At 45.9% G+C, this 15,509-nt stretch overlaps 1 protein-coding gene across 2 annotated transcripts in view; it reads right to left on the bottom strand.

Moving 5' to 3' along the window:
- LOC120927472 (arylsulfatase D-like) overlaps positions 1–15,509 on the bottom strand; it is an 81,302-nt gene that overhangs the window by 51,724 nt on the left and 14,069 nt on the right. For both annotated transcript variants that reach the window (XM_040338173.1, XM_040338171.1), the window contains exon 5: positions 13,540–13,662. In XM_040338173.1, coding sequence (XP_040194107.1) covers positions 13,540–13,662 — 123 coding nt within the window. The remainder of the gene's footprint in view (positions 1–13,539; positions 13,663–15,509) is intronic.

Below are 15,509 nucleotides of genomic sequence, written 5' to 3'. Positions count from 1 at the left end.
CAGTGACTTGGGGCAAAAAAATTAAATATTCCATGGACTCAACATGCCTCTCAGCAAATAGCTTGGGGTGTCTACTTTCCAAAATGGGGTCATTTGGGGGGGTTGTGTGACATCTTGGCATTTTATGGCCTTCAAAACTGTGATAGGTAGTGATAGGTAGTGAGGAGTGAAATCAAAAATGTATGCCCTTAGAAATCTTGAAGGCGGTGCTTTGTTTTCGGGGCCCCGTATGCGGCTAGGCTCACAAAAAGTCCCACATATGTGGTATCCCCGTACTCGGGAGAAGCAGCAGAATGTATTTTGGGGTGCAATTCCACATATAACTATGGCATGTGTGAGCAATATATCATTTAGTGACAACTTTGTGCAAAAAAAAATCAGTTTGTCATATTCCCGCAACTTGTGTCAAAATATAAAATATTCCATGGACTCGACATGCCTCTCAGCAAATAGCTTAGGGTGTCTACTTTCCAAAATGGGGTCATTTGGTGTTTTTTTTTGCTATTTTGGCATTTTATGGCCTTCGAAACCTTGATAGGTAGTGAGGAGTGAAATCAAAAATTTGTGCCCTTAGAAATGCTGAAGGCGGTGCTTGGGTTTTGGGGCCCCGTATGCGGCTAGGCTCCCAAAAAGTCCCACACATGTGGTATCCCCGTACTCAGGAGAAGCAGCAGAATGTATTTTGCGGTGCAATTCCACATATAACCATGGCATGTGTGAGAAATATATCATTTAGTGACAACTTTTTGTAAACATTTCTTTTTTTTTTTTTTTTTCGTCATTATTCAATCACTTGGGACAAAAAAATTAAATATTCAATGGACTCAACATGCCTCTCAGCAGTTTCCTTGGGGTGTCTACTTTCCAAAATGGGGTCATTTGGGGGGGTTTTGTACTGCCCTGCCATTTTAGCACCTCAAGAAATGAGATAGGCAGTCATAAAATAAAAGCTGTGTAAATTCCAGAAAATGTACCCTAGTTTGTAGACGCTATAACTTTTGCGAAAACCAATAAATATACGCTTATTGCGATTTTTTTTACTAAAGACATGTGGCTGAATACATTTTGGCCTAAATGTTTGACTAAAATTTAGTTTATTCGATTTTTTTTACTTTTTGTTATAAGAAAAATCATTTTTTTTCAAAATTTACGGTCTTTTTGCGTTTATATCGCAAAAAATTAAAATCGCAGAGGCGATCAAATACCATCAAAATAAAGCTCTATTTGTGGGAAGAAAAGGACGCAAGTTTCGTTTCGGTACAACATTGCATGACCGCGCAATTACCAGTTAAAGCAGCGCATTGCCAAATTGTAAAAACACCTTGGGTCTTTAGACAGCGTATTGGTCCGGGGCTTAAGTGGTTAATATGAGAATTTTTTTTATAAGAAATACTCTCCTTGCATTTTTGTCAGTATCACTAAGAAATACATTTTCATTTGGAGTTCAGCTCAAACCAATAAATAAATGTGTTTGCATTTTTGGCAATGAGATCTACTGTGCATCCAGAGGGAGAGAGAGCAGAACTGGACCACAAGGCAATACAAATGGAACAAATGGCATGCAGCAGAGATAGAAGTTAGCACAACTTGACGACAGGAGTGTTGTAAGGGAGCTGACATTGCCTGAAAGACATTATGCTAGCACTATGATGCAGTGGGAGGGACACATACCCATCAACAGTGCTGGGATTCTACACACACCGACGGTGGTGGGCGTGTTTTCATGCAGACAGGAGCATAGAGTAAAGTACATCAGCACTAGAGCAGTGGACGGATACTGTAGAGGTGGGCAGGAGCTATCTCCTGGAGCATACCTCCCAACTTTTTGAGATGGAAACGAGGGATACCTATTACCAAAAATATTGTGAGCATACAACACACACCCTGCCACACCCCCTTAGGAATTATACAACATAAAACGATTTGTTAAACCCACACATGCTTTTTTTACCCACTATTCCTTTATATTGCCTTTTAGAATGTATAAATGCAGTAATTTAGAAATTGAATGAAACGATTAGCACTGGGAAACACTTTTGGAAAGATAAATAATGCATTTTATATACAACTATCTAGATGAGACCAAAATGAGTGACTCATCAGGAGGAAAGAGGGACAGAAGGACTTTGTTCCAAATCAGGGACAGTTAGCAGGCAGCTATGCTGGTGTGGTGGGCATATTTTCTGAAGCAGGAAAGCCGTGGGCGATAGGTGGGCGTGTTTGAACACAGGTGCTGAGGATGCAGAAAAATTACTCACTCTACTAATGTATACAGGAAGTCATGAAGGAGTTTTCTTTAGAAGAAACTGGAGGCTGAGGTGAAGCCTGATCTAGAACTTGGGGAAAGCTATTTCTGCAAGGCAGGTACCTTATTAATACATTGATACATAGGCAAGCTGTACTTAACCACTTAAGCCCCGGACCAATATGCTGCCTAAAGACCCAAGGGGTTTTTACAGTTCGGGACTGCGTCGCTTTAACAGACAATTGCGCGGTCGTGCGACGTGGCTCCCAAACAAAATTGGTGTCCTTTTTTCCCCACAAATAGAGCTTTCTTTTGGTGGTATTTGATCACCTCTGCGGTTTTTATTTTTTGCGCTATAAACAAAAATAGAGCGACAATTTTGAAAAAAATTCAATATTTTTTACTTTTTGCTATGATAAATATCCCCCAAAAACATATATAAAACAAATTGTTTTCCTCAGTTTAGGCCGATACGTATTCTTCTACCTATTTTTGGTAAAAAAAAAAAAAAAATCGCAATAATCGTTTATCGGTTGGTTTGCGCAAAATTTATAGCATTTACAAAATAGGGGATAGTTTTATTGCATTTTTATTTTTTTTATTTTTTTTACTACTAATGGCGGCGATCAGCGATTTTTTCGTGACTGTGACATTATGGCGGACACTTCGGACAATTTTGACACATTTTTGGGACCATTGTCATTTACACAGCAAAAAATGCATTTAAATTGCATTCTTTATTGTGAAAATGACAGTTGCAGTTTGGGAGTTAACCACAGGTGGCGCTGTAGGAGTTAGGGTTCACTTTGTGTGTGTTTACAACTGTAGGGGGGTGTGGCTGTAGGACTGACATCATCGATCGAGTCTCCCTAATAAAAGGGATCACTCGATCGATGCGCCGCCATTGTAAACACGGCTTCCCCGTGCTTCACTTACGGCTCTCCCCGTTCTTCAGCGCCGTGGAGCGATCGCGACGGGGCGGCTAGAAACGAATAGCCGCACCGTCGTCCCGGATCGCTCCCCGAGGCTTGCCGACCGCCACATGTACCGGTACGTACATGTGCCTGTCCGTGCCATTCTGCTGACGTATATTTACATGAGGAGGTCGGCAAGTGGTTAAAAAAAAAAAAATTGAGCTTAGCCTTTAATTTCAAAGAAGTGTAGACAGCACCTTGGTTCTTGGCCTGACAAAGGGCGTGTTGCCCTTCGTCAGGTCAAGAACCAAGGTGCTGTCTATATATATATATATATATATATTTTTCTTTTTAATGCAATCAAACTGTAACTTAAAGTGTTACTAAACCCAGGACCCTGCATTCACTACTTCTGCTCTCTCACACTACACAGATCATGGAAATTAAATAATTTTAGTAAATATAAACTGCTAAATATCTTTTCTCATCAGCAGTATATAGCAGTCTTATGACTTCTATCAGTGTCTGGCTGAGTACTGGTTAAAGCTTGTAGGAGGAGTTTTCATTCTGCTCTGACTGTCCTATTATAGGCTGCATGACCCCTGACTTTCTGTCTGGACAGCGCTCGTGCTGATCACATGTTCCCTCACCCAAAAAAAGACAAAAAAACTCTAGCAATACACACCAAACTGAGCAAGTGCAGAATGCCTCCAAGGCTCTGTTCTATCAGAAGATGGATTGGATACAGTAAAAGAAGAGGATCAGAGGAGACAGGATCAAACAGCCTTTTTACACAATGTACAGGTTAAACCCCTTCCACAGTGTGTATAACAAGCATGCTTTACTGCATGTGTACAGACAGGTTTTACTGTTGTGAGTTTAGTAACACTTTAAATGACATTTATGTATGCTGCAACCCCTAGTTTTGACATCTTGATATATATATATATATATATATATATATATATATATATATATATATATATATATATATATATATATATATATATATATACAGGGCCGGCGCTAGCAATAGGCGGGTCAGGCGGCTGCCTAGAGCGCCAGCGTAGGGGGAGCGGCAAAATCCGGATCCCCAGCTACTTGCTGGGGATTCAGGTTATTTAAATACCTCAAGGACCGGCAATTTTTTTTAAATACATGCCTTATGGCGCATTGGCGCCAGCCGCCAGGCTAGGGGGCGGTTGCGCCTGTGACATCCCGGACGGACTGCTCTATCCCCAGCCTGCAGTGCCGTCCTAGTAGCGGCGACGGTGAGGAGATGTGGGGAGAGAGCCGGCCGGAAGTGCCGCATGATCGGTGGAGGAGGATGAGACAGAAGCCCTGCATGCACTGTAACTACAGAGGGCTTGCCGCGATATTCGCTCCCCCCCTCCTCCTGGGCACCCGGGATCTAGTCTGCAAGGACAGACAGGCGCAGCGCAACTCTCCTGGAGACTGGAGTAAAGTAATCCCCCACCTCTGGCTCAGGTATAGTGGCAACACTACAGGCAGCACTCAGTCACAAAAAATAAAATATTGACTGCTTTTAAGTTAATAGCACATTGCACTGTGTACAGAGGGGGTACTGATATGTGTGTGGGGGGAACACAGACGTGCAAGGGGGTACTGATATGTGCAGGGGGGGACAGATATGTGTGTGTGTGGGGGGGGGGGGGGCGACGTGCAGGGGGTACTAATATGTGTGTGTGTGGGGGGACAAACGTGCAGGGGGGTACTGATCGGTGTGTGGGGGGGGCAGACGTGCATGGGGGTATTGATATATGTGTGTGGGGGGGGGGGCAGACTTGCAGGGGGTACTGATGTGTGTGTGTGTGTGGAGGGGGGGGGGGAAGACCTGCAGGGGGGTAATGATGTGTGTGGGGGGACAGACAGACGTGCAGGGGGGTAATGGTATGTGTGTGGGGGGGGGGGCAGATGTGCAGGGGGTAATGGTATGTGTGTGTGTGTGTGTGTGGACAGACGTGCAGGGGGGGTACTGATATGTGTGTGTGGGGGGGGGGGAGACTTGCAGGGGGGTACTGATATGTGTGTGTGGGGGGGGGGGGAAGACGTGCAGGGGGGTACTGATATGTGTGTGTGTGGGGGGGGGGAGATGTGCAGGGGGTACTGATATGTGTGTGTGTGTGGGGGGAAAAGACGTGCAGGGGGGTACTGATATGTGTGTGGGGGGGGGGGGAGACGTGCAGGGGGGTACTGATATGTGTGTGTGTGGGGGGGGGAAAGACGTGCAGGGGGGTACTGATATGTGTGTGTGTGTGGGGGGGGGGGGGGAGACGTGCAGGGGGGTACTGATATGTGAGTGTGGGGAGAAAAGACGTGCAGGGGGGTACTGATGTGTGTGGGGGTGGGGGAGACGTGCAGGGGGGTACTTATTTGTGTGTGTGGGGGGGGGAGACGTGCAGGGGGGGTACTGATATGTGTGGGGTGGGGGAGACGTGCAGGGGGGGTACTTATTTGTGTGTGGGGGGGGGAGACGTGCAGGGGGGTACTGATATGTGTGGGACAGACGTGCAGGGGGGTACTGATATGTGTGTGTGGGACGGATGGACAGATATGTGTATGGGGGGGACAGGTGTGCAGGGGGTACAGAGGGGAAACAGATGTGTGTGGGGGGGCAGATGTGCAGGGGGTACAGAGGGGTAGCAGATGTGTGTGGGGGACAGATGTACAGGGGGGTACAGAGGGGGAACAGATATGTGTGTGTGCAGGGGGGTACAGAGGGGGTGATGATCAGACCTGAAAATACAGGAATTGGGGCCATTTGAGGTGTTAGGGCCCTTTCACACTGGTGCGTTTTTGCAGCGTTTTCGCGGTAAAAATAGCGCTATTAAAACGCTCCCCATGCTCCTCTCCATTGAAATGAATTAAAAACGCGGTAAAATCGCAGTGTTTTACCGCGATTTTAACGCTCCGTTTTTACAGCGGTTTTTAATTAATTTCAATGGATGGGGCATGGGGAGCGTTTTTATGAGCGTTTTAATAGCGCTATTTTTACCGCGAAAACGTGGCAAAAACGCACCAGTGTGAAAGGGCCCTAACTGTTCAAGTCCACCTTTGCAAAAAAAAAAAAAAAAAAAATCCAGATCTGTTTGCAGATACAAAAATGTGCATTTATTATTGTTTCTAGTAAGAACCTGTAAAGCATTGTCAGCGTGTCTGTCTGCTTGTACAGACAGGCAGTTACACAGTGGACTGTGGACCACGGCTGGCGTGAGGAAGCAAACTAGTGCCATCCACTATTTGTCTTCAGGCCGGGTCCAGAGGCATATGTGCAAGCCTGTGGACCACGGCTGAAGAAATGGGTGCCGCAAATTTTTTAGTGAGGGGCAGAGCGTGCGTGCTTGGGGGGGGCGCAAAATTAGGTTTCGCCTAGGGTGTCAAAACTCCTTGCACCAGCCCTGTATATATATATATATATATATATATATATATATATATATAGTGAACTTTGGGGGTTCTTTAGCTCAGCGAGACAAGTGCTTATACCGAAATAGTGAATAAAAAGGGGTTTTTATTTGAAAACCAAACAAAACAACGCTTTCTTCAGCATAGGGAAAATCATCAAAACAAAAGTCCTGCTTGTCTTCAGCACAAATGAAAAAAGTCTGTTTTTCGTCAGCACAGCAAACAAAACAAAACACAGGCACATACGGTTTGGTAAGTATTCCAGTCCTTCTCAGCAGCATACAACTTCTGCAGACACTTTCACTTCCACACTCCTCTACCCTCTGTCAGCACTTCCTCTCCTTTTAGCTGACTTCCTGGGAGTTGTTAACCCCCTGTGTGCCTGAAAGCCTGGGGCCAGAAGGGACTAGACTCTGAAAATTGGCGCTATGTAGCGTCCATCCAGGACCCAACCCTGGCGTCCTCTACACATCCCCCCCTCTGCCTTAACGCGGAGGTGTTGGAGGCACCACTCGCCATCATACAATGGACTCGGGAGAGGGCATCGGCATTCTGATGCTGTCTCCCGGGTCTGTGCTCTACCATAAAGTTGAACTCCTGCAGAGACAGAAACCACCTTGTTACCCTGGCATTGGTGTGTTTGTTCTGTCTCATCCACGTAAGAGGAGCATGGTCCGATATAAGGCAAAACCTCCTACCTAGGAGAAAATAACGTAGGGAGTCCAAAGCCCACTTGATGGCAAGACATTCGCGTTCCACCACCGCATAGTTTTTCTCAGCTGGCGTCAGTTTCCTACTAAGAAAAACTATTGGGTGCTCCTCTCCGTTGATTTCTTGAGACAGAACTGCTCCTAGCCCTTCACTTGAGGCATCTGTCTGCACTATAAAATCCTTAGAAAAATCTGGCGCCACAAGCACCGGATCCTGGCAGAGTGCTGTCTTAAGCATTTGAAAAGCCTTTTCAGCCTCGGCATTCTATTTGATCATGACCGACTTTCGGCCTTTGGTGAGGTCAATTAGCGGTGCCGCAATGGTGGCGAAGTTGGGGACAAACCTCCTATAGTACCCAACTAGGCCTAAAAACGCTCTGACCTGTTTCTTTGTTAGGGGGCGGGGCCAGCCCTGTATGGCCTATACCTTGCTCATTTGGGGCTTCACTAACCCTCTACCTACAATGTATCCTAGGTACTTGGCTTCCTCCACCCCAACCGCACACTTCTCCAGATTGATGGTGAACCCTGCTCTTCTCAAAGAGTCTACCACTGCCTGTACCCGGGGAAGATGGGAATCCCAGTCCGTGCTGAAAATGACTATGTCATCCAGGTAAACGGAGGCATACCGTTGGTGTGGACATAAAGTTTTGTCCATGGCCCTTTGGAATGTGGCGGGGGCGGTGTGTAGACCAAACGGCATTCTCTTATACTGGAAGTGACCTTCCGGGGTAGAGAAAGCTGTTTTCTCCCTGGCCTCCTTGGTCAGGGGAATCTGCCAGTAACCTTTTGTAAGGTCCAGCGTGGTGATGTACCTGGCAGGACCCAATCTCTCAATCAGCTCATCTACCCATGGCATGGGGTATGCATCGAACTTGGAGACCTTGTTGAGTTTTCTAAAATCATTGCAGCGGAGAGTACCATTGGGTTTGGGCACCAACACGATCGGACTGGACCTCTCGCTCTGCAACTCTTCGATGACCCCAAGTTCGAGCATCCTTTTAACCTCTCCAGGCACTGACACTCTATGAGCTTCTGGGATACGTTAGGGTTTAAGCCGGATTTTCACCTTGGGCTCGGTCACGATGTCATGCTCAATGACGTTGGTGAGCCCTGGCAACCCTGAAAACATGTCCCGATTTCTTTGCAGAAATTCTTTTACTTGCTGGGTTTGGGGCCTAGTTAGGGTAGCCGCAACCTGCACCAGGTCGATCCCTACATGGTCCCCTGACTGTACCGCCACCACCGCGGACACCGGTTCTCTGTCTCTCCAGAGCTTCAACAAATTTATGTGATAAACTTGGTAAGGTTTTCTTTTTCCTGGTTGGTGTACCTTATAGTTTACCTCACCCACTTTCTCTACTACTTCAAATGGACCTTGCCACTTGGCCAAGAACTTGCTCTCCACTGTGGGTATTAGGACAGCTACCCTGTCTCCTACTTGTAACTGTCTCACCTTAGCCGACCGGTTATATACCCTTCTTTGGGCATCCTGAGCCTTTTGCATGTGCTCTCTCACCATCGGCATCACTTTAGCCACCCTTTCTCGCATTTGAAAAAAAATGCTCTACCACGGTTTTGTGCGGGGAGGACTCACTTTCCCAAGTTTCCTTTACCAGATCAAGCAACCCCCGGGGCCTTCGTCCGTACACTAGCTCAAATGGTGAGAAACCCGTGGATGCCTGTGGTACCTCCCGGATAGCGAACAACAGGGCAGGGAGTAACATGTCCCAATCTTTCCCGTCTTTCTGGACCACTCTTTTTAACATGGACTTTAGAGTTTTGTTAAACCTCTCAACTAGGCCATCGGTCTGCGGGTGATAGACGGACGTCCGCAACTGCTTAATCTGAAACAGCCTGCACAAGTCCGCCATCACCTTTGACATAAAAGGGGTGCCCTGATCCGTTAGTATTTCCTTGGGGAACCCAGTTCGTGAGAACATTTGAAATAACTCCTGGGCAATGGCCTTAGAGGACGTTTTTCTCAATGGGACTGCTTCTGGGTATCTAGTGGCGTAGTCTAGGATGACCAATATGTATTGGTGGCCCCTTGCCGACTTTACCAGGGGTCCTACAAGATCCATAGCGATCCGCTCAAATGGGACCTCAATAATTGGCAAGGGTACTAGGGGGTTTCTATCGCGGGGCACTGGGTCAGTTATCTGGCAAACAGGACAAGACTCACAATATCTTTTAACCTCAGCCTTCACCCCTGGCCAGTAAAACCGGTCGGTTATCCTGGCCTCTGTTTTCTCCGTCCCCAGGTGTCCTCCCAGTGCGTCGTTGTGGGCTAGATCAAGGAGCATCCGCCTATACGGTTGAGGGACCAGCAACTGCTATATGGGTTCCCCTCGGCTCTCAGCCACACGATAGACTAGGTCCCCCTTCAACGCAAAATGAGGAAACCTCTCATCTGCACCTGGTATTTGTGAAACCCCATCAATGACAGAAACCTGCTCTCGAGCGTTCACCAAGGTCGGATCCTGTAACTGGGCGGTGCCAAACGCACTCCTGGGTACATCCAGGTCTGGATGCACTGGCCTTGGGGACGTTTCCCCCTCACCCTCCTCAACCGGGGAGAGCTCCTCGTCATCCTCCCCCAGCATGACTTGTAATGGGGAAACTTCCCCCCCCTCAGAGTTCAACTTGGTTTTGAGACCTGACACAGGACCATTATTATTAGAACTAAGATTCTCTGCAACGTCATTATCACCAACAGGTATTTCCACATTAGAGGGGTGTGTTGTGGAGGTTTCAGGCCCGGATCCCCCAGACTCTGTCCCTTCCAAGCTCAGTGTTCCCAGTTCTCCTGGCAGACCCGTCTGTACCTGGTCCCATAGTTCCAAAAATAGTGGACAGTCCCGCCCCACTATGATGTCATGTATCAAGCTTTTTACCACCCCAACCTCCTGGGTAACCGAGGTATCGCCATCGGACACAGTTACCGGGACCAAGGGATACTCCTTGGTGTCCCCCATGGATACATACTACCCGTAGAGTCTTAGTTATTGGGCCTATCCTCCCAGGCACCCTGGCATGTTCCAGTGTGACCATGCTGCCGGAGTCAGTAGAGCCCTGGCAGGAAGGTGGTTCACCCACACTTCGCACTCAAACCGTCCGGAAGCTAGGTCAAGCTTTGCACATAAAAAGAGCTTCTTCAGGCAACCTCGCACTCCATAGGCTCCTCCTGAAGCGAGCACTGTGCCCGGGTATGCCCCCAGGACCGACATCGCAAACACTGTATGTCCCCCATCTTTGGCACAGGAACCGACCTCCGTGGTTCTATGGCAGACGGTGTAAACCTGCGGACGCCAACGTCTGGCAAGGCTTCTCTCCTCGGGGTGGTGGCTGGTCTGGGTGTCCTTGGCGTGGGTTCCCGACGCTTTTTTCAGGCCCAAGCAGGTCCTCCACCACGGTGTACCGTTCGACCAGCTCGACCAGCGTTAGTAGGGTTTCCATGGCTTACCCAGCGCTGTAGGTCATCTTGTAGGGACCGTAGGTACCGGTCCATCACCACTCGTTCCACCATTTGTGGACCTGACAACTTTTCTGGCTGCAGCCATTTTTTAACTAACTGAATTAGTTCGTGCATTTGGGACATGGGTGGTTGGTCAGGTTTGTACCGCCAGCGATGCACCCTTTGAGCCCGGACGGCTGTGGTCACTCCCAGGCGGGCCAGGATCTCGGTTTTTAGACGCTCATAGTCCCTGATGTGCTCAGCTGGGAGGTCAAAATAGGCCTTTTGCGGGTGACCGGTGAGAAAAGGGGAGATAATGCCGGCCCATTGGTCCCGGGGCCACCCCTCTCTCTCTGCTATCCTTTCAAAGGTGGTGAGAAAGGCTTCCACGTCATCGCTGGGCGTTAGTTTTTGCAAGAAATGGCTGGCCCTCACAGACGGGCCGTAAACTGAGCGGCCACTAGCCGTGTGTTTTCTTGCTGCTGAGCCATCGCTTCCTCATGGCGACAGTTTGCCTCTGCTAACGCTTGCTGCTGGGTCACGGTGGCTTGCTGCTGGGTCACAGTGGCTTGTGCCAAAGCCTTAATGACCTCCTCCATGCCTTTGCCTGCTGTTTGTAATGCCTGGGCTGACTTCACCCAAGACATGCCATAAGTACACTGTCTCTTTAAATGTTAGTTTTAAACGTTTTTTGCGCCTGCAAATGCACTTTGCCCGCATTTGACACCAGTTGTGAACTTTGGGGGTTCTTTAGCTCAGCGAGACAAGTGCTTAAACCGAAATAGTGAATAAAAAGGGGTTTTTATTTGAAAACCAAACAAAACAACGCTTTCTTCAGCATAGGGAAAATCATCAAAACAAAAGTCCTGCTTGTCTTCAGCACAAATGAAAAAAAGTCTGTTTTTCTTCAGCACAGCAAACAAAACAAAACACAGGCACGGTTTGGTGAGTATTCCAGTCCTTCTCAGCAGCATACAACCTCTGCAGACACCTTCACTTCCACACTCCTTCCTGTGTGGCTGAAAGCCCGGGGTCAGAAGGGACTAGACTCTGAAAATTGGCGCATCCAGGACCCAACCCTGGCGTCCTCTACAATATATATATACATACATACATACATACATACATACATACATACACACACACACATATACCGTATTTATCTGGGTATAGCGCGCACCGGCGTATAGAGCGCACCCCAAGTCTAGAAGGGAAATTTCAGGAAAAATAATTAATTACTTACAGTTTGAATGCCTCTCGTCGGTGTCTTGCCTGGCGTCCATCGGCGGCCTTGTCCGGTCCGGCGTCCGTCTGCGGCCTTGGTGGTGTCCTCCCCGCTTCTCCCGCGCTGTCTCTGAGCGCCGCCGCCGACATATAGTGCAGTACACTTGGGGCCTTGGTGGTGTCCTCCCCACTTCTCCCGCGCTGTCTCTGAGCGCCGCCGACATATACCGAGCGCATCTGGTTCATGTTTGTAACTGTCATTTTTTCCAGAAAATTCCCTCTTAAAATTGGGGTGCGTGTTATACACCGGCACATGTTATACGCCGATAAATACGGTATATATATATATATATATATATATATATATATATATATATATATTTATTTCAATATCTATGGGGGTAAACCTTTTTTAGAAAAATATATATTATATCACAGTTGTGGTATTTCCACTGATGATGTTTTTCCATATATTTATATATGTACATATTTATCTTTTCTATAATAGGTTACAACCGGAAAGCTCTCTTTGGGATGTTGGAGGGTAATTGCATCTTGTATGGCTGTCTCTCTAAAAATAGGATGAAACTATGCAATTTTTTTTTTTTTTTTTTTTTTATTGTCTAATGAGTACCTAATTGAATCTTGGCGTGTGAAGTGTCTACGGTATATAGAGATGTAAACCTTGTCATTACATGTTTGTTCCAACCCGAAGAAGGGCACAAGCTTTACAGCCCTAAATTGTTGAACTTTGAACTGGAATGATATGCAATAATATATGAATATACCTAAACAAATTGTTTTAAGTGCAGCAAACCTTGGACTCCTCTCTATATGTAGCCATTTGGGAAGGCCTGATTGTATGCCCTAGAAGATTGCCGTTTGCCTCACCTTTGAAGCTATATATATCTATATCTATATATATATATATATCTATATATATATATATATATATATAATGTCTATATGTATATGTATGTATGTGTATATACCGGTATATTATATATATGTGTATGTATGTGTGTGTGTGTACATACATACACACACGCGCATATATATATATATATATATATATATATATATAATATACCGGTATATACACATACATACATATAGACATTATATATATATATATATATATATATATATATATATACACATACACACACACACACACACAGTGTGTAGGCAAATTTGAACAGTTGCCTCACATTTTGGATATAAGGAGAATACATGTGAAAGGGGCCTCTGGATCACCTGCCGAGGGTGCTGGAGAAGAGGAATCACTAAATCAGCCAGAAGCCCTTGGTAAGAGGGAGAAAGGGGTGTTTTTTTTTCGAGTCCCACTCAGAAGATAAGGATTGAAGCACCATGCCTGCACAACAGTCAGTATCAAACTGATCCTTCAACAGAACAAGCTGGGCACTGAGGAATGAGCCCACCAATGGGTAGCCCGAATGTACAAGATTCTTTAAAACACTGATGTATATACTGTATTACTGTTAAAATCATATAAAAATTGCTAACAATAAAAAAGATAAACAGGTCAGGTCCGTACAATACCTAGCATGCCAGTGTAATATCCTTCATTCTTTAATATTTTAGCAAATGTGGTCTCATTAGGGGGAAGTCCACCAGATACACCAAGCCATTTTAGAGCACGACCTCCTCCACATGTATCCATGCCTAGTAAAATATGTTGTTTTAATAATTTTATGTTAAAATAGGACAGAATATAAATTAACAAAGATGTGCATGAAAATCTCAACATAGTTAATAAATACAAATATACACATTTCCTTCTGAAAAATACCAGACTGGACATTCATATTAAAGAATAACTGACAGAATTCTAGAAGACAACCTCTAGATGTTGACTTCTTTACAAGGCAACAGTCAGTCATCGTTGCACTGTTGTTCTCAAGTTATTGAAAGTGTGCAACAGCTTTTCTCTATGAATGGGTGCTGTACTGTACCAGAGGAGTATGTATGCTGTCACTGCTGACCTTTTGTTGAATATACCAAAAGTTGCCAGGCAGGTATGCAGATTGTTCTGTTCTCGCTATACGTTTGCCCCTGGCGTATATGTAGCTCAACATACAGCTTAAACTTTGCATCCTAAATAACCAGACTCTCTGTAACTTTGGATCTTTATTACGATGAACAGGTGGTGGCCATATAAGATGTGTATGAATAATGGTGAAACTTGAGATAAACAGATAAATGAACATATAAGAATTATATGAACACAAAGAAATGTCTATTAGGCATATAAGTAAACAGTCCTTATCATACCAGCGATGCTGCCTTAGGGGGATCAGGACCTAGGAAAAATGTGGTGCAGGCTTAGCTGACTCGTCCAGTGGAAAAAGATGAAAGAGTAGTGATAGGAAGTGAAGACAGTTTTCAGTAATACGACAGGAAATGTACATTGCCATAGAACACTGCCCATCAACAGTCCCTTGCTAAGAGTGACATCTAGTGGACAATATTTGAATTACAAGTCCAGAAGATATTACTGTATTTCCTTGTAGGCCAAAGGCATGACACCGATTCTTCAATAGTTTTTGATTCATTGACATAAAACAAGTATGCAGTTCTGACTTTACTAATCTGCATTCTATGTTTGCTTTGGTAACTCAGAATATACTGATGCCAATGGCAGCTAGGCAACTAGCATTGTCATGAGATCAGCAGTGGAAGCCTGTATATTTCTCTTAGTAAAGGTGTTAAATGCACAGAGCAATGGTTGAGTACAAACAGCACCAAACTTGCTGCAGTTTTAGGATTACAATTATTTGCATATTGTTACCGCCATAAAAATAAATGATGCCAAACTTAAAGAGGATGTCCACCGAAAAAAAAAAAAATATTAAAAGTCAGCAGCTGCAAATAATGCAGCTGCTGACTTTTAATATCGACACACTTACCTGTCCTGGAGTCCAGCTCCGTCCGCAGCAGAGGACGAGCGATCGCTCGTCACTCTGCTGCCCCCTTGCCATCCTCGGTTAGGGAACCAGGAAGTGAAGCGCTCCGGCTTCACTGCCCGGTTCCCTACGGCGCATGCGTGAGTTGCGCTGCACCTGCTGATTGGCTCCCGCTGTGCTCTGGGAGCCGAGTGTTCCCAGCACACAAGGGGGGGGGGAGGTGACGTCCTGCCCGCAGTCTTTCCGCAGACTGTGGCCGGAAGTGGGTGCAAATACCTGTCAGGTATCTACACCCCCCTGAAAGGTGTCAAATGTGACACCGGAGGGGGGGAAGGTTTCCGATCAGCGGGAGTTCCACTTTAGGGTGGAGCTCCGATTTAAACCAGGGCCATCTATAGGTATTTATAATTATTCCTCCCATCCTTTCTTATACCCCCTCACCAATTCACAGGATTTAAAAACATTAATCCATTTTCTACTCATCTGAGTGTATCTGGATTTTTTCCTTTTCTGCACACACTTTTTTTTAAGATTCATACTTACACTCTACACTGAGCAATCGAACACCGCCGATCACTCGGTTCTCACAGCCCCGTGAGCAGAAAG

This window comes from Rana temporaria, chromosome 2, assembly GCF_905171775.1.
Source record: "Rana temporaria chromosome 2, aRanTem1.1, whole genome shotgun sequence".
NCBI classification, from domain to species: Eukaryota; Metazoa; Chordata; class Amphibia; order Anura; family Ranidae; genus Rana; species Rana temporaria.
Note: the sequence above shows the minus strand (reverse complement) of the source record. Positions and strands in the feature narration are given on the sequence as shown.